Source organism: Diceros bicornis, chromosome 35 (assembly GCF_020826845.1).
Source record: "Diceros bicornis minor isolate mBicDic1 chromosome 35, mDicBic1.mat.cur, whole genome shotgun sequence".
In the NCBI taxonomy this organism is placed as follows: domain Eukaryota; kingdom Metazoa; phylum Chordata; class Mammalia; order Perissodactyla; family Rhinocerotidae; genus Diceros; species Diceros bicornis.
The window spans coordinates 28,823,111-28,841,200 of NC_080774.1; the positions used below are offsets into that span (position 1 = coordinate 28,823,111).

The 18,090-nt window shown below is 53.9% G+C and overlaps 1 protein-coding gene across 1 annotated transcript; it reads left to right on the forward strand.

The window, feature by feature from the left end:
• The first annotated feature begins 3,009 nt into the window (after positions 1 to 3,009).
• LRRC75B (leucine rich repeat containing 75B) lies at positions 3,010 to 9,673 on the forward strand. Its single transcript, XM_058531948.1, has 4 exons — positions 3,010 to 3,183; positions 5,750 to 5,878; positions 7,221 to 7,336; positions 8,854 to 9,673. The coding sequence occupies exons 1-4, from the start codon at positions 3,010 to 3,012 to the stop codon at positions 9,392 to 9,394; spliced, it is 960 nt and encodes a 319-aa protein (XP_058387931.1). The 3' UTR covers positions 9,395 to 9,673.
• Positions 9,674 to 18,090: the final 8,417 nt, after the last annotated feature.

Here is an 18,090-nt window from a genome sequence, read left to right on the forward strand (position 1 = left end):
AGCCACAAGCCAAGGACTGCCAGCAACCATGAGAAGCTAGGGAAAGGCAAAGAATGATTCTCCCCTAGCGCCTCCAGAGAGCACGGCCTGCCACGGCCTTGATTGCAGACTTCTAGCCTCCAGAACTGTGAGAGCATTAATTTCTGTTGTTTGAAGCCACCCAGTTTGTGCTGATTTGTTACGACAGCCACAGAAAACTAGTACAGTGACCTACTTTGCCTACGTTTGTACCCCCAAAAAGGAGCAGGTCCAGGGGATGCAAATCCAGGTCCTGAGCCCACACTTGTGACCCCCATGGCAGTAACTGGCCCTGCAGAAGACTCACAACCTGTCCCTGTAGAGCCAGCTCCAGGGAAAACCGTCTCCACAGAGCGTCCATCTGCTTCCTTCCCCTTAGTGAGTTCCAAAACCATCCTATGTCCTTCTTTGCAGTGGCTGCCAGAAGGCTCAGTGTCACCTGGCTGCTTGCTGAGGTACCATCAGCTGTGAGCTGGACTTCCCCTTCCTGGGCTTTGACTACCCCACTGGGTGGGTAGAGAAGAGGCCCTAAGGTGGGGCAGGTCCAGTTCCAGCTCCGGCTGCAGCTCTCCACCCTGCCTGCTGGGTCCTCTGGACCTTGGTTCCCTGTCACTCCAGCCAGGCCACCACACGGATGGCCAAGGGCTTGGGAAGCCAGAGGTGTGGCTGTCACCGCTACTTGTCTCCTGGCAGGCCCTCCTTGGGGCCCAAGATGCCCCCAGCACGGCCTGGGGACCAGCTGTGTCCCTTCCACCTGACTCTCTAGCTCCCCAACCTCCTACCTCCCTGGCTGCCCAGGGGTGGCCAGGCTGCCCCAAGAGACCCGGTACAAGTCCCTGAACCCCCACATCAGCCCTGGGGGCTGAGAAGGCAATATCACAGCCCTCACTCCACCCATGGGGTCTCCACAAACACAGTTCTGCCACCTAAGGCAACTCTGGGGAGAGGGCCAGCAGCCTTTAGTTAAGCACACATGGAGGCTAGTGAGGGGGAACATGCCCCCACTCCCGAGGGCACAGCTCTGTCTCTGGGGCCTCCTGTCCAGATCAGATTAGGCCTGAATGAGTCCCTAAGAGCCAACTCAACCTAACTACCCCCACAGGAGGCTGAGGGAGGCCCAACTAGGGATCTGGGTCTAGACACCACCCTCCCTCCTTTCCTGGGAAAATGTCCTCCAGGAATCACTCAGCCAAGGACACAGAGGGTGGGGTGGGGGGTGAGGGGTGAGGCTGGGGGGCAGTTCTGCTTTCCACAGGACTCTAAGCTCTGGGCATCCCCCTACGCCACTGCCTGGGTTGCCCCCTTCATGACATCCAGGCTCAACACTCCCTCCCTCCACCCCGAATCCCATCTCAGCCTTCTTACATTCGAGGGGACAACGTCCAGGCCTGGCTCAGCCTCTGGAAGGATATGGTCAGGATCTGGGAGACCTCCCAGCTCTAGCTCCAGCCCTGAGTTTGTGGGGGAGGAGGAGGAGGGTCTTACCAGGCTGCCAACTTTGGACAGGGGGTCTGAGAGGTCCCTGGGGCAATGGCGCTGCTGCTTAAGTCCTTGGCCCCATCACGTCAGTTCAGCTACAGCGCCTTGGCCCTGGAGGAAGGCCCGCCGGGCAGTCGTGCAGGTTTGCCAAGGAGGAAACCTGTGTTGCCAACGTGGCCCCAGGACAACGCTGGCTGTGGAGAGGGGGAGGGGAGGCTGCTGGGTCCAGCTGGCAGATGGCAGGGGAGAAGGGGGCCCAGGATAGAAAGGCCCCAGGTACAGGCTCAACAGGGGTGCCCAAGCAGGCAACGACAGGGTTAGGGTTCAGTGGGTGGTCAAGGGATGAGGATATAAGTCATCCTCTGCCTTGTCTCAGGGGCTCGGCCTCAGGGGACCACAGACCCCAGCACCCTGTTTCTGGACACACTTCTAGGGGGCAATGCTTAACCCAAAGGAAGAAGCCTGACTCTGCCCTCATTTACTCTGCCCTCATTTACCATGTGCCCTCAGACAGCCTCCCCTCTCCCCCACGTACCCCAGTCTGTGCTCATCCCTCCTGCACCAGTGCCCAGGCACACTGTCTTCACAAGCTGGACACACCCTCCTTGCTGTGGGAGTTCGGATCTGAGTGCCCCAAATGCCTCCTACCCAGGGAATGTGAGGGGCCCAGAGCTGGGGGGGTTGGGAGGATGGGGGCTGCAGGGGACAGCAGGCCTCTAATGAAGGCCTCTGGAGCTGGGCGGGTCCCCAGCTCAAACCTGGTCCCTGGAGGAGTCAGGGCTCCCCCTCCTCACACTGCCCCCACTCCTGTCAGGCAGGAGGACTGAAGCCAGCCGCACGTCCTGCTGGCCTGCTGCCACCCTGCCCAGAGCTGGGCTTAACGGTTAACCCGCACTCGCCATCCTGTTTACCACCCAGGCAGGGGTCAGAGGAGGCGGCCTCCACCCAGCCTGCCCAGGCCTGCTCCCAGCCAAGCAGGGAGGGGCAGAAAATATTTGTCAGTGCAGGAGTGTCCACACAGGGTGGACAAGTCAGATACTACGATTGGGGGAGATTCCTGAAAGCAGCTGCTGGCACTGCCTAAGGCTGGCAGACGGCAACGGAGGCCCCAGCCACCCCGCCCTGATTCCAAGTCCAGTGCTCTTTGCACCGCCAAAGCACTTGTTCCACCCACAGTCAGCACTGGGGCCAGAGGGCTTAGAGGCGCCAAGCATCCTGGTCCTGGCCCGGCTCAGCGCCTCCCCCGGCGACTCCAGCCCTGGCGACAGAGCTCCAGAGCCCGGTCTAGCGCGGGCGAGAGCCTCCTGCAGCGAGACCTCCCAAACTGTCTGGGAGCTCCAGGGCCCCCAGCAGCAACCACCCGCTGCTTCCACCGCTCCAGCCTGGCCGGGGCGCGCAGCCTGCAATCCCACGCTCCCCGCAGGGCGCATCCCGAGCCCAAGCGAGACCAAGGCGGGGCGGGGCGCAGACGGCCCGGCCTCCCGCGCGCTCGGCGCCCGCCGCGCAGCAGCTATGGGGTCGCGGCTGGGCCGGCGGGCCGGACCCGAGGCGGGCTCGGAGGCCGGGGCGGCGAGGTGCGGGCCCGCGCCCTATGAGCGCCGGGTGCGCTGGCTCCGCGAGATCCAGGCAACACTCCGTGAGCGGCGGCCCGAGCGCGCCCGGCAGCTGCTGCGCCTCCTGCGCCAGGCGAGAGAAGGAGTGGGCCAGGCCGGGGAGGGGCTGGGGGCTGCACGCCGCGGGCCTGGAATGGGCCGGGAAGCGATACCGAGCTGGCCTCGGGCACGAGAGTCAGGGCCAGCCCCGGAAGGGCGCGCGGGCAGGGCGGGTTCCGGGGGGAGGGGAGGGGAGGGTCCGACTGGCTGCAAGGTGTGGGTGTCTTGTCTCAGCGAGAGGATGAGGGAGGGAGGCCCGTGGGCTAGAGTGAGGAGGGGACTGTGAGTGTGGAGGAGAGGGGCCCAGTAACTGTGTAGGCGTCTCTGGGGTTTGAGGTCAGTTGTGTGTGTCTGAGGGTGTCCCAAGGCTAGAGGTAAAAGCCTAGATTCAGGGGGGCTGGAAGGAGTGGCAAGTGGGGGGTGAATCATCTTGTATTGAGGGGCAATGGGAAGAGGGCAGCTCCCCGCTCCTCCAGAATGAAGGGAGGCACTGCACTGGACCCTGGAGAGAGCACCTTGGGAAGCCACAGGCCAGCTGGTCAGTGGGTACAACCTCACCATGACACCACGGCAGCCCAGAGCCACAGCACACATCACCCATCCTCCTAACAGGCAGCTCACCATGCCCACTGAGTACACACACCTGGCATCTGTACAGCACAACCAGCCCCACCCACATCTGGATGGGTGGGGGCTCTGGTCCCATACACACCAGGTACCTGAGTCCCAGATCCTGAGCCTTGGGTTGCCCTAGGAGACATGGGTTCTGATCCTAGCATCACCACTGAGCAAGCCACTTCCCTCTCTGCCCACGTCCACACCCCCTGCTGCAGCTGCCACCACAACCTGCCCCATCCTGTAAACCGAAATCAGCCAGGCAAGTCTTTAGCCTGAAGGTGGATGATTAGAGATGGGGAAACTGAGGCTTAGAAAGAAGTAGTGAGCCCAGGGCCACCAACCAGAGCAAACTGGGCACCAGCCAAGCCCAGAGCCCAACCTCCAGCCTTTCAGCCCCTCTCCTCCTGATGCACTGGGTTTCCTTTCTAGGCCCTGCAGGCTGGAACGGTGGAGCTGGCCCTTTAAGAGGAGCTGTCCAGACCAGCAGAAGGCAGGCTGCAGTCTGGGGCCCAGTCTGGGTCAGCCCAAGCTCACCAGTCACCCCTCCCTTCTGGATCCTCCCTAGCTGGCATCTGCGACTTGAACGGTGTTTAAAATGCAAACAGCAGAGCAGCACCAAATCAGCCAGACTGTCCAGAGGCATAGATCTCTGTCTGGGATGGCATCTGGAGCCCAAGGCACCAGCTGGGCATTTTAGCTGGGAAACCAGCTAGGTTGCCCACTTTGTGTCGCAGAGGTTGGGACTCGAGGCCCAATGAGGGACCTGTCCTGCCCCATAATCCACAGGGACTCTGCAGTTATGACCTTTGGGCATTCCCACCTGGCTGACTTCCTGTGCCATGGGCCTATGCACAGAGCATGTCACTCTCTGGCTTGGGAAGGGCCCACATGGGGTGTGGAGGCCCCTCCTGGCTGTGTCTGCCCCATCAGGTTGTCAGTATATCCTCTAAATGGACCCTCTGAAAGGGTGTTGAGCACCACACTAGCCTATGGGAGTAATAGGAGGCAGAGGCCAAGGAGTGAAGGCAGGAAGCCCAGGGCAGCCAGGGGCCCGAGTAGGGTCTCTGCAAAGAGTGGGAGAGTTGGAGCCAGGACAAGGAGACTGGTGGGTGGGGGAGGCCACGAATACCAAGCTTCAAGGTGTTCTGAGACTGCAGACTATGCATGAGTCTCTAATATCACACAACTTCGAGAACATTTGGTCTCCACTGAGGGTCATGCTCAGGTGTGTGTTTCATAGAGCCAGCTCTAGCAGCCCGAGGGTGGACTGGGGGGTGTTGGGAGGCCAGCAGCCCCAGGAGAAGGCTGTTGGGGGATGAGGCCTGAACCTCCTTGAGCAGTAGGGAGGGAGAGCAGGGCAGAGCGGGGTGAGGGGAGAGTGTGGGGTGATTCCTGGGCTCTGGCCCAAGTGCCTGGGAAGACGGGGATGGTGGCACAGGAGACAAGGCTGGCCTCAAGGCAGGAGATGAGCATGCCCAGTCTGAGCTGCCTTTGGGACATCTGAGCTGAGAGAGAGGCTCATCCCCACAGGAAGGGTCTGGACCTGTTGGCAAATGAGTGGTGGCCATAGCTCAGGACAGCTTGGGAATAGGTGGATAGAGGCAAAGGGCCCAGAAGGAATGCTGGAGAACAGCAGCCTTTGGGGGTCATCAGTGGAACCCCCAAAGAATCCTCCAGACAAGCCCAATCCCAGAGGAGTTAAGGTGTCACAGCAGGGCATTTCACCTCCAGGGAACCAGTCTAAGGGTTCAGGACCCACTTATCACCTTCCTGAGGCTCCCAATGCACCGACCTTCTCCTCGTCTGAAGATCCACCTGCCCCTGCACAGCTGGCCCATCGCTGCCTGTGGGGAGACTCCAACAAGCCTCAGGGAGGGAAATGGACAGAGGGGAACGGATGTGAGGGGCTCTGGCTGGCTGGGACGGGGCCTGGAGAAGGGAGGCCCTGGCTCCTGGCTCACTCAGTTCTCCTCACCACTCAGGACCTGGGCCTTGAGGGGACCCTCCTCACCAACATCCTCTACAGAAACGTGGCCTTCCTCAATCTGGTGGACCCCATCTCCCATGATCTACTTGTGAACCTGGCCCGGGACCTGCAGTGCCCCAAAACGGTGAGGCCAGTGGGTACGGGCCCCAGGCTGGGCAGTGTGGTTGACAGGGGCCAGGAGAGCCCAGGGCTGGGAGGTAGGAGCCTGGGTCCTCATCTGGCTTGCTGCATGGCCTTAGGCAAGCTGCTGTCCCTCTGTGGGACCTAATGCCAGTTTCAGTGTATTATACAGAATGTTCCGACAAATCTGCTAACAGAACCGAACTCCCAGCCTCTGAGTTCCAGAGCCAGAAGAGAGTCACCCTAGGCTGGAACCCATATCCACATGTCCCATCCTGTATGAATACCCCTGGGGACAAGTGCTCACTGCTTCCCACGGCAGCTCGAGCCACAAGCAAGTCCCTTTTTGTGTTGACGTCTGCTACCTGCAGCCTCCACTCCCCCCTGCCACCATGTCTGCCTAGAACACCCCTCCCCCACCCCCACACCCCTGTCCTGCTCTGTAGGCACCTGCAGACATCCTACCGTGAACACTGAAGGTGCTGTGCTCCTGACACAGCCTGTGGCCAGCCACCGGCCCCCATTCCTTCATCACAGTGAGTCCCCGCATGAAACAAGGGTGCCCCCTAGGAGCCCTGATGGCTCTGAACTCCCATGTCTGTATGCAGTTGTCACGAGCATTCTGAGGCTAGCCTAGAGACATCACAGAGACCGCCAGGGCTTGCTGCCACTATATGTGCATGCTGTTCACAGAGGGCCTGGAGAAAAGAATGTGCCAGGTAGTGGAGCGTGCTCAGTGCCAGCTTTGTGGGAATCAGGGCACTCTGTCTTCCACCCGAGCTGGGTCTCTACAAGGGCCCACTTAGGACCAGGAGAAAGCCAGGTGGTGGTGCTGTAAAACATTAACCCTCCCAGCCCTGGCAGCCCAGACCCAGGCCCTAGAGGCGCAGTCTAGCTTGGAGAGTGAGAGGAAGAAGAGCATGCTGACCTGGCTTGTTCCTATTCCCTGGGGGTGGTGTCAGTGGAGCAGGGCTCCCTGGAGGGGCCTGGTCTTGCCTCCCCCTGTGGCGAGTCCCTGGGGGGCGCTGAGGGTGGGCAGGGAGTTGGCTGATAGCCTGAGACGCTGGCCCTGGGCCTGAGAACAGGGAACAAGGGCCCATTGTCTGGGCTTCCTCCCGCAGGGCACTGTGGGCCCTCGGACCAGCCTGTCCAGCTCCCAGTGGGCAGCCTCCCCTGGCTCTGTGCCAGGCCATAGCCAGGGTGGGGGGTGGGGGTGGGAGGGAAAGGCCAGTGGGCAGCTCAGCGATCCGTGATGAATGACTGTGCGCACGCGCACACTTGAGTCCCCAAGGCCCAGAGGGGGCAGGAGGGGCTCAGCCTCACCCTGACAACGCTGCCCCGCACAGAACTATGAGCTCTGGAAGTCCTCGGACAAGATCTGCCGGCAGCTTATCTACCACCTCACCCCTCACTCCAAGCAGCAGCGAAGGTCCAGCCTGCCCCGGAGGAAGATCCAGAGCTGGTAAGAGCTGCCAGCCACAGCCCTGCCTCATGGCCTGTAGGGTCCTTTCCCAGGCTGACGTCGAGAGGCACGGCCGGCCCTAGGGGAGAACCCAGGCTTCTCTCAGCAAGAGGCTGGTGCCTGAAATCCCACCCTATGGGCCCCTTACCCTCATCTGCATCACGGCCCCAACTGGAAGTCAGTCTGGCTGGTGGCAGCAGATGCTCCCCAAGCCAGGCTGCACTCCCTGTATGATCCGCCACCTGCCGCTTGCTCATCCCTCAGTCCCTGGCCTGTCACAGGCCCCAAGGTAACCTCAGCAGCAGTCAGCTGAATCTCACACAGGCTGTGAGGGAGGCAGATGCTGGGTCATGATTCCTGTTTTACAGGGAAGAAAACTGAGGCTGGGAGAAGCAAAGCGGCTTGCCCAAGGCTACACTCTGCCCTGATTATTCTGCAGCCCCTTGGGAATTCTTTGCCAGGCTGTCTGAAGCTGAAGCCTCCACAGCCAGCCTGATAGCTCACTCTGCCATGGGGTCCCCCGCAGTCACTCCACCACAGCCTTGTGGCTACAGACTCAGCCCAGGAACCAGCCACAGGCACTCAGGCCCAGGGGTCCAGACCACAGGCCCCATGCTCTCCCCTGCTTGCCCCCAAGCCCCTGACCCCCTCAGGCCTGGTGGCCCACACTGAACCTGGAGCCTATAGGGTTGTTTCCTGCCATGGCAAGTGGGGGCCCTGGAGGTGTTCCCACTGCTCTCAGTTGACCCCCAGTCAGGCCTATCTGCCTAGTGGGCTGTGTGCAAGTGACAGGAGAGACTGAGAGGGGGCTTCTGGGGGCAGGAGGGGACCCTCCTCAGTCTCTTAAACTTCCCTTCCAGCTTAGAATACAGGGGCCCTCCCCCAGGTCAGGTCCCCACCCACACCACCCACACCTCCCCTCTTGCTACCTGGGCCTGTCCCCTCTTTAGCCCCCAAGGCTGGGGGGACCAGCCTGATACCTTGTCACCCTCATAGGAACTTCTGTCCTTAGCCCCAAAAGGTCAACCTTATAGGAGACACCTGAAAAAATGTGTGGGCTCAGCAGTCAGAGCATCTCAATTTGGAGACCTGGCTCCCTTCTTAGTGGTGTGTGACTGTGGAAGAGTCACATCACCTCTTTGAGCATCATTTGCTCCTCTGCAGAAGAGGATCATCATTCCTACCCCACTGGGTTGGCATAAAAATAAGGGAGACAACAGGTGTAACAGGTGTGGTGATGCAGGCATACAGTGGGTTTTTATAATAACAACAGCTCTTGGAGCCTCAATGCAGGTGTATTTAATCCTCAGGACATCCAGGTCCCCTTTTCTCCAAAGGAGAAACTGAGGCTCAGAGCAGTTCTGAACATTACCCACGGCCACCCATGTAGAAAGGGGCAGTTTGATCCCAGCTTGGCCCAACTGTGGGGGCCTGGGCCTCGCCCCAATGGGTCACTGTGGCCAGTGGGGACCTGCCTGGGCCCTGGGCCCTTGCTCAGTCCTGCAACCCTCCCACAGCCTCAAGAGCAGCCTCCAGAAGACTCTGCCAGCAGGGGAGACCGTGAACCTTTCTGGAATCCCGCTGTCGGCGCAGGACGTGCAGCACATAATGCGCTACTTGGGCAGCCAGGGCACGGGGCTCGCGGTGCTGGACCTGAGCTTCACGGAGCTAAGTGATGAGCTGCTGGGCCTGCTGCTGCCCAGCCTCTGGGCACTGCCCCACCTCACCCAGCTCCTGATCAATGGCAACCGGCTGACGCGGGCCACTGCCCACGAGCTCACCAAGGCAGTCAAGGACACCACCAAGTTCCCCGCGCTGGCCTGGGTAGACCTGAGTAACAACGTGGATGTGGCCTCGCTGCCTCAGCCCCTGCTGGTCGGCCTGCGCCGACGGCTGAGCCAGTGCACCTCGCTCCCCACCATCTATGAGGGCCTGGACCTCGAGCCTGAGGAGCGCAAGCCTGAGGATGGTGGGGCTGTGGCCACCACCGCTGCCTCCACCTGGGGCTCTGCAGCTGCTGGGCCAGGACCCGAGCCCCAGGCCTGCTGCACCAGGTGACCTGCCTCCTACCACTGGACTGACAATGCTCCCAAGCTCATAGGATAGAAGGTGATGGAGACCCTGGAGGTCCTCCAGGCCCCCAGAGATCCAGTGCAAATGCTCAGCTTGGGATTAAGGAGATGGAAGGAGAATGAGCTCATCAGAGGCTAGATGGTCAGCCCAGATGGCGGTCTCAGCCTTCCCTCAGCAGGAGCCTGGCACTCACTGTGCATACCCCACAATAAAGGGTGATGCCCCCCTCTGCCTCAGCCTTTCTGCATCATGGACCTCAGGGCCACCGAGCACCAGCCATGCTGCTGGGGTGGGGAGAAGGGGTGGCTGGGGACTTGGGCACCCCACCCACCTGAAAGGGAAGGACCAAGCTCATTCTGACCTCCCCCAGGTGGTCCCTGGACAGGGCCCCCATGGAGATACAAGGTATGGGGGTCGGGTCCATCTGTGGCTGGAGAGTTAGAGGAGGCCTCCAGGGACCCAGCCGTCACGCTTGGGGAGGGGTAGGTTGAAAGCCCAGAAAGGGGCAAAGCTCGGAATGGAGCCCACAGCAAGCTCATGCCTGAGCCTAGGCTGCTGACCTCCCCACCAGGGCCCCTTGGGCTGAGGAAAAGACTGTGCTGCCAGAAGCCTTGTCTCCCACAGGGCACAGCACTGCCTGCCACTCCTGGTACAGGTCTCCTGTACCTGGCAAGTGGGCAGCTCCGTGGGGTTAGAAGACACATCAGGCAAGAGACAAAGCGCTTGTGTGTTCCCTCCAGGCCCTGGGGCCACGTGCACAGGCTGGTGGAGGTGGGCAGAGCTAGCAGCAGGGGGCTCTGGGGTGGAGTAGTCCTAGGGCTTCCCCAGGAGGTGGCCTCTCCCAGCAGGGGGCTGTCTCCCTTCCTCCCCAAGCACAATCGGGGTAGGCTCCAGGGCAGAAGCCCGATGCCACGGTCACCCTCACAGCCCCGTGGGGAGAGCTGGAGTTCAGCCCAATGAGGTACTAGGCATGGCAGAAACAAGAACGGAATTTAGAGATGTCCAGGGAGGAAAGTGAGGCCCAGAGTGGGGAAGCCAGTGGCCTAAGGCTCCTGTGCAGAGCCAGAAGGTCAGGTCTGGGGCAGTGGGATCCTGCCAAATGAGGAGAGACCAGCAGCAGAGGGAAGCCCCATGGGCCAAGGAGAAGGTGGGGGTGCCCCTGTACCTAAGTAGCTGGGCCCACCAACTGACCTTCCCCCACAGCTCTGGCCCACAGGGGACTGTGAGTCAGCACTGATTACAGCACATTCCCGGGCCTGCCGGAGGCACAGCAGCCTCTTGGGCCAGAAGGGAGATGGCCAAGAAGGGTGAGGATGGGATGGTGTCAGTCCCGGGACCAAAAAGGAGGCGGTAAGGAAAAGGAGCTCCCACTCCATTGTTGCCTGCCCATCCCGAGGTCAGGCCCCACTGGTCTCGCTGCTTTTGGGGGAACCCGTATCCGGAGGCAGTGGGAAGGGTGGGAAGAGCACCCAGTTCAGCCCAGCTCTGCTCCCGACTTGCTGTGGGACCTGGCCAGACCCTCCCCTCTCTGGGCCTCGGGTCTCTCCTTTCTCCCCTCTGTTAAATAGGGCTGGCTGTCCATAGTCCCTTCCAGCTCTCAACACTACATCCCGGGGTCCTGGCCCCTCCCAGGCCTCCTTGTTTTAAAAACATGGGCCTGCCCAGTGGCTCCGGAGCCACAAAACTGTCTCTTTGTGCCTCCACCCTGGAACAGGAGGCTCAGGCTCCCTGGAGTGAGGCAAAGCAGGGTGGAAAGGGCCAGTGGAGAGGAAAAGAATAGGGAAGCCGGCTTTGGGCCAGGCACACTGATAAGGCAGGCAGCTGTGTTCTCCTGCAACTCCTTGCTGGAGAAATGCCAAGCTCTCTGTGTTCTCCTGCCCTCCTGCCCCGCTCACTGCCTACCCACCACTGGCCTGAATTCAGCCCACAAACCTTGAACGTCCCTGCTCGGAGCGATTCCTACCAGGATGATCTGAGGACTTGAGCAGAGTGTCGACAGGCAAGCTCTGAGAGAATCCAGGCAGCGGCAGCTGGTCTCAATCTCCCCGCCTCTCGGAAGGAGGCTTGCGATGCAATAGCCAAGATGGAGCATGAAACAGCTCAAGAGAAGAGGTTTGGCCTTATTGCCATGCAGGTGCAAGGCCCTCACGTCGGGGCTTCATGACCACCAGTGAGGCTACTTTACAGGCAGGCACACTCTAGGAAGCGGGCTCTTGTGTGCCCTCCAGGCCAGCTCCAGCCCCAGTTCCGGACCCAGGAGGCAGCAGGTGGGCCTTGCTCAGACCGGTACTCACCCAGGTCCAGTCTTGGAGGCAGGCAGGATTGGCCCAATCCCGGCCCTGTCACCTGCTGGCAGTGTGGTCCTCTCGGGGACTAGGTACAAGCCTCCCCTTATCCTGCTGGAGTGAGGATGACACAAGGTTTGGAAAGTGCCTGCTGTGTGGGTGGCACAGACCAGACGCACTTCAGTATCAGTGGGGCCTCCACCCAGGGCCCTCTGGCTGGGAATGGCAGAAGCCCAAACCTTTGGACTAAACCAAGCTGAAGCCATTTATTTATTTAACAAGCACTCCGACAGCCTTTCTCTGGGCCAGGTACTGTTCCAATGGCTTTACACTCCTTTTAATTCTTTTTGCACTTGTGGGAGGTGGGTGCTATCACCACCTCCATTTTGGAGGTGAGTGAACTGAGGCAGGGAGAGGTTATGTGACTTGTCCAAGGTCAAAGAGCTAGGAACTGGAGAAGCCGGGATGTGAGCCAGGTGGCCTGGCTGCAGTCTGTGATGCTAACCACTGTGATGCTGCCTGTCCCACAGCCATCCCAGAAGCCAAAGATTCACCACAACTCCTGAGCAAGCCCCTGCCAGAGGCCATTTGAGACAGAAGAAGCACCGTGGTGGCTCTGCTGGCGGGCGTCCTGCAGCGGGGAGCTGGCCCCTGGAGCAAGACCAGTCAGGACCTCCCTGGGCCTCAGTTTCCTTGTGTGCAAAATGGGTGGGGAGGGGAGCAGTGTGGATCCAGGCTCTGCCCTTTTCCAGGATTGAAAGGAACTAATGAGGAGTGGGTTTGGAAGTACTTGTCAGACTGAATGAAGCCCAGCCCTGTGCCCAGGAGTGCTGGATCCACACCCACTTCTGGCAATCTGCAGCTGCAGATGCCTTTACCTTCACTTGAGGGGCCTCAGCCTCCTCAAGCCTAAACCTGCCTTGCTAGGATGCTCAGAGCATTGAAACACGTTGAAAAGATAACTGTGCTCTACTGTGTATTGAAATACAACAAAGTGGACATACCAAGTGTTACAAGTTTAGAGTTTAGGATGTATACACAAGTCAAAATATGGTACATTTTGACTTGTGTATACATCCATGACACCACCACAATCAAGACGGTCAACATACCTGTCACACCCATATCTGTTGCCCCTTGGTAAGGCCTCCCTCCTGCCCCCTTCCCCAAGCAACCATTGCTCTGCTTTCTGTCCCTATACATTGGTTTGCATTCTCTAGAGTTTTAGATATATGGAATCATATAAGGTGTACTCTTTTTTATGACTTTCACTCAGCATTAATTATTTTGAGACTCGCCCATGTTGCTGCATGTATCAATAGTTCCTTTGAACTGTCGAGTAGCATTCTGTTGGATGGATGCACCACAGTTCATTCACCTGCTGATGGACATTTGGGTTGTTTCCAGTTTTTAGCTATTATAAATAAAGCAGCTATGAATATCTGTGTATGAGTTTTTGCATGAACATGTATTTCCTTTTCTCTTGGGTAGTGGTATCTCACTATGATTTTCTTTTCTTGTAATATCTTTGCCTGGTTTTGGTATCACAGTAATGTTGGTGTCATTGAATGAGTTGAGGATTCCCTTCTCTTCAATTTTTGGAAGACTTTGTGTAGAACTGATATTATTTCTTCCTTCAACATCTGGTAGAATTCCTCAGTGAAAGCACGTGGGCCTAAAGTTTTCTTTGAGGGAAGATTTTCAATTACAATTCCAATTTCTTTAATAGATACAGAACTATTCAGGTTAGCTATTTCTTCTTGAGTGAGTGTTGGTAATTTGGGTCCTTCAAGAAATTTGTCCATTTCATCTAAGTTGTTGAATTTGTTGGCATAAAGTTGTTCATATATTCCCTTTTAACATCTGTGGAATCTATAGTAGTCACCTCTCTCATTCCTGAGATTGGCAATTACGTCTTCTGTCTTTTTTTATGAATTTATTCTTTCCTGATCAGTCTGGTTAGAGGTTTATCAATTCTACTGATCTTGTTAAAGAATTATTTTTTGGTTTCAGGGATTTTTCTCTATTGTTTTCTGTTTTCTATTTCATTGATACCCATTTTGATCCTTATTTCCTTTCTTCTGCTTACTTCAGGTTTCATTGGCTCGTTTTTCTAGATTCTTAAATGAATCTTCTTGTCTGATATTAATACAGCTGAGATCATTGATCTGAGACCTTTCTTTTTTTCTTTTTTTTTTATGAGGGAGATCAGCCCTGAGCTAACATCCGTGCTAATCCTCCTCTTTTTGCTGAGGAAGACCAGCTCTGAGCTAACATCTATTGCCAATCCTCCTCCTTTTTTTCCTTCCCCAAAGCCCCAGTGCATAGTTGTATGTCATAGTTGCACATCCTTCTAGTTGCTGTATGTGGGACTCGGCCTCAGCATGGCCGGAGAAGCGGTGAGTCGGTGCGCGCCCGGGATCCGAACCCGGGCTGCCAGTAGCGGAGCGCGTGCACTTAACTGCTAAGCCACCAGGCCGGCCCCTCTTTTTTTCTAATAAAGGTGTTTAGTGCTATAAATTACCTCCCTAAGTTCTGCTTTAGTGGCATCCCACAAATTCTGATATGTTGTTTCCATTTTCAAGTTGGTTCAAAATAACTTCTAATTTCTCTTTTGGTTTCTTCTTTGATCCATGGGTTACTCAGAAGTGTGTTATTTTGTTTCCAAGTATTTGGAGATTTTCCAAGAATCTTTCTGTTAATGATTTCCAATTTAATTTCACTGTGGTCACACAACATAGTTAATATGGCTTGAAGCCTTTTGAATTTTGGTAAATGTTCTATGTGCAAATGAGAATGTGTATTCTGCTATTGTTGGGTGGTCCTATAAGTGTTAATCAAAGTCAAGATGACTTATAGTATTGTTCAAGTCTACTTTATCCTTGCTGATTTTCTGCCTACTTGCATTATCAGTTATTGAGAGGGGAACTGAAATCCCTTGCTGTAATTGTATTTGTCTACTTCTTACTACAGTTTTATCTGTTTTTTGCTTCATGTATTTTGAAGCTTTATTATTAAGTACATAAATGTTTAAGACTGTTATGACTCCTTCATTAACTGACCTTCTCATCATTATGAAATGACCTTCACTATCCCTCGCAATATTCCTTGCTCTGAAACCTACTTGTCTGATATTAATATAGCTTCTCTAGCTTTCTTTTGACTAGTGTTAGCAATGGTATTGTTTTTTTCCATCCTTTTACTTTTCACCTATTTATGTCTTTATATTTAAAATGTGTTTCTTAGAGACAGCATATGTTTGGGTCTTGCTTTTTTTTAATCCAATCTGATAATCCTGCTTTTTAATTGAAGTGTTTATACCATTTACATTTAGTGTGATTATTGATATGGTTAGGCTTAAGCCTATCATCTTGCTATTTATTTTCTATTTATCCCATCTGTTCTTTGTTCCTCTCTTCCTCTTTTTTTGCCATCTTTTGGAATAATTACTTATTTATAAATCCATTACTTACTTATCTCCTTTGTTGGCTTAACTCTTCTCTTTTTATTATGGTAAAATTAACATGATACAATTCACCATTTTAAAGTGTACAATTCAGTGGCTTTTAGTACATTCTCCATATTGTGCAACCATCATTACTATCTAATTACAGAACATTTTCATCACTCCAAAAAGAAATTCCATACCCATTAAGCAGGCACTCCCTATTCTCCCCTCTCTCAGTCTCTGGCAACCACTAATCTGCTTTCTCTCTATGAATTTGCCTATTCTGGACATTTTTTTTTTTCCTTTCTCCCCAAAGCCCCAGTACATGGTTGTACATTCTAGTTGTAAGTCCTTCTAGTTCTTCTGTGTGAGCCACTGCCACAGCACGGCAACTGACAGACGGGTGGTGTGGTTCCACAACCAGGAAACGAACCTGGGCCACTGAGGCGGAGAGCATGGAACTTTAACCACTAGACCATCAGGGCTGGCTCTGGACATTTCATATGAATGGAATCATCCAATATGTGGCCTTTTGTGTCCAGCTTCTTTCATTCAGCATGTTTTCAAAATTCATCCATGTTGCAGTATGTACATCAGTAATTCATGCCTTTTTATGGCTCAATACTACTCCATTGTATGGGCAGACCACTTCTGTTTATCCTTTCATCAGTTGATGTACATTTGAGTGTTGGCTTAACTCTTTGTTATTTTAGTGTTGCTTTGGGGACTATATGTCTTTAAATTACCACAGTCTACCTTCAAGTAATATACCACTGCTTGTATAAGAACCTTACAGTAATATACTTTCCTTTCTCCTCTCTTGGCCTTTATGCTAATATTATCATGCATTTTACCTTTACATATGTTTTATAAAGCCACAGTACAATCTTCACTCCTTTGTGTAGATGGCAGATTTCCATTTGGTATAATTTTCCTTGTGCTAGAAGGATGTCTTTTAACATTTTTTGTATAGCTGGTCTACTGGTGATGAATTATTCAGTCTTTGTATGTCTGAAAAAAATATTTATTTTGCCTTCATTTTTGAAAGATTTTTTTTTCCAGGTATTGAATTCTAGATTGATTTTTTTCTGTCAATACTTTAAAGATGTTGCTTCACTATCTTCATGCTTGCATTGTTCCCAGTGAGAAATGTCATCCTTATCTTTGTTCCTCTCATTATAACATTTCGTTTTTCTCTAGCTGCTTTTTGAGATTTTCTCTTCACCACTGGTTTTGAGTTATGATATGCCTTAGTTTTGTTTTGTTTCTTGTGCTTGGAGTTCACTTAGCTTCTTGAACCTGTGAGTTTACAGTTTTCATCAAGTTTGGCAAGTTTTTCGCCCATGATTTCTTCTAATAATTTTTCTGTCCCCCCTCATTGCCTCTCCCTTGCGGACTCCAACTGCCTATACATTAGGACACTTGAAATTGTTCTGTAACTGTCCTTTTTTCAGATTCTTTTTTCTCTGTTTCATTTTGGATAGTTTCCATGGCTATGCCTTAAAGTTCACTACTCTTCTTCTGCAATGTCTGATCTGATGTTAATCTCACTCAGCTATAGAAGTTCAGTTAGAAGTTTCTCCTTCTCTCCTACTTTTCCTTCTTTTTCCTCCCTTTCTCCCCCCCCCTTTTAAATCTTCCATGTCTCTACTTAATTTTTGAATATATGAAATAGTTAAAATAACCGTTTTGATGTCCTTCTCTGCTAATTCTAACATCTGTGTCATCTGGGATTTGTTTTGATTATCCTCGTTATGGCTGTGCTTTCCTGCCTCTTTGCAAGCTTGGTCATCTTGCAGTGGATGCCAGACCTTGTGAGTTTACCTTTAGGGTGCTGGAAATTTTTATATTCCTATAAATCTTTTTGAGCTTTGTTCTGGAATACAGCTAACTGACCTGGAAACAGTCAAGTCTTGACCCTTTTAAGTCTTGTTTTTAGGACTTATTAGGTGGATCCAGAGCAGTGCTCACTCTAGGGCTAATAAGCCCTCACTCATGAGGCAAGACTTTCCTGGATGCTTTCATTAATCATATTTTTGTATTCTGTATTTTAAGTTTTTTAATTTTTTTATGACACTGTGACATCTTGGGGCTTTGCTAATCCTGCAGACTGCCCCTCCCAGAGTCAGTTAATTCTTAGAGACAGTAAATAACTTGCCGCCGGGCATGCCTTTCATATACAAACTAACCAATCCAAACTCTACACCCAACCACCTTTATCTAACTCTCACACACCAAGCCAATATTTCCCCTGCCCTAAACCACCCCAGGGCCAGGTACTAGACAAGAGACCACCCTTATAGCCCACAGCCCTTTGAATTTATTCTAATTATTCAATTCTAAACTTACTCAAACTTGCCTAACCTGCCTCGTCCATTCCTTCCCCCTGGAAACCACAACAAAGGCTCTGGGTCATGCTCTCCCATCACTCATTCTGCCTCATGACCCACCCTGGTGTTTCCTCATGTGACCCTGTGTGGTGTGGTGTGCTCCCTCCTCCTGGGAACTGTGAGTAATAAATTTTTCTTTCAAGGCAGTTGTCTCCATGTCTGTCACCATACCATTCCTGACGAAAAAAAATCCTTGGTACATTTTAAAACAATTGTCTACCCAATATCCTATGAATTGAGTTTTTGTCTGGCTGGCGGGAACATGAACTATTCCCAGCCCTGTGTGATACCAGGCACCACACTGCTGTAATCTTTTTTGATGGTTCTTTCCCCAGCCGCGGTTAGTTTTCTCACACTCATGTGCTGATCAGTACTCTGAATATTCAAAAGGGACCTTCTGCAGATCTCCTGGGCTCTTTGTGTAGCTTTCTCCTCTCTGGTATTCTGTCCTATGAACTCGAGCTGCCTCAGCCTCTCTGAACTCTTAGCTCTGACTCTTCAACCCGGGTAGGCTAGCAGGATCCACTTCAGTTCCCCCTCACTGTGCCTCAGAGTGGA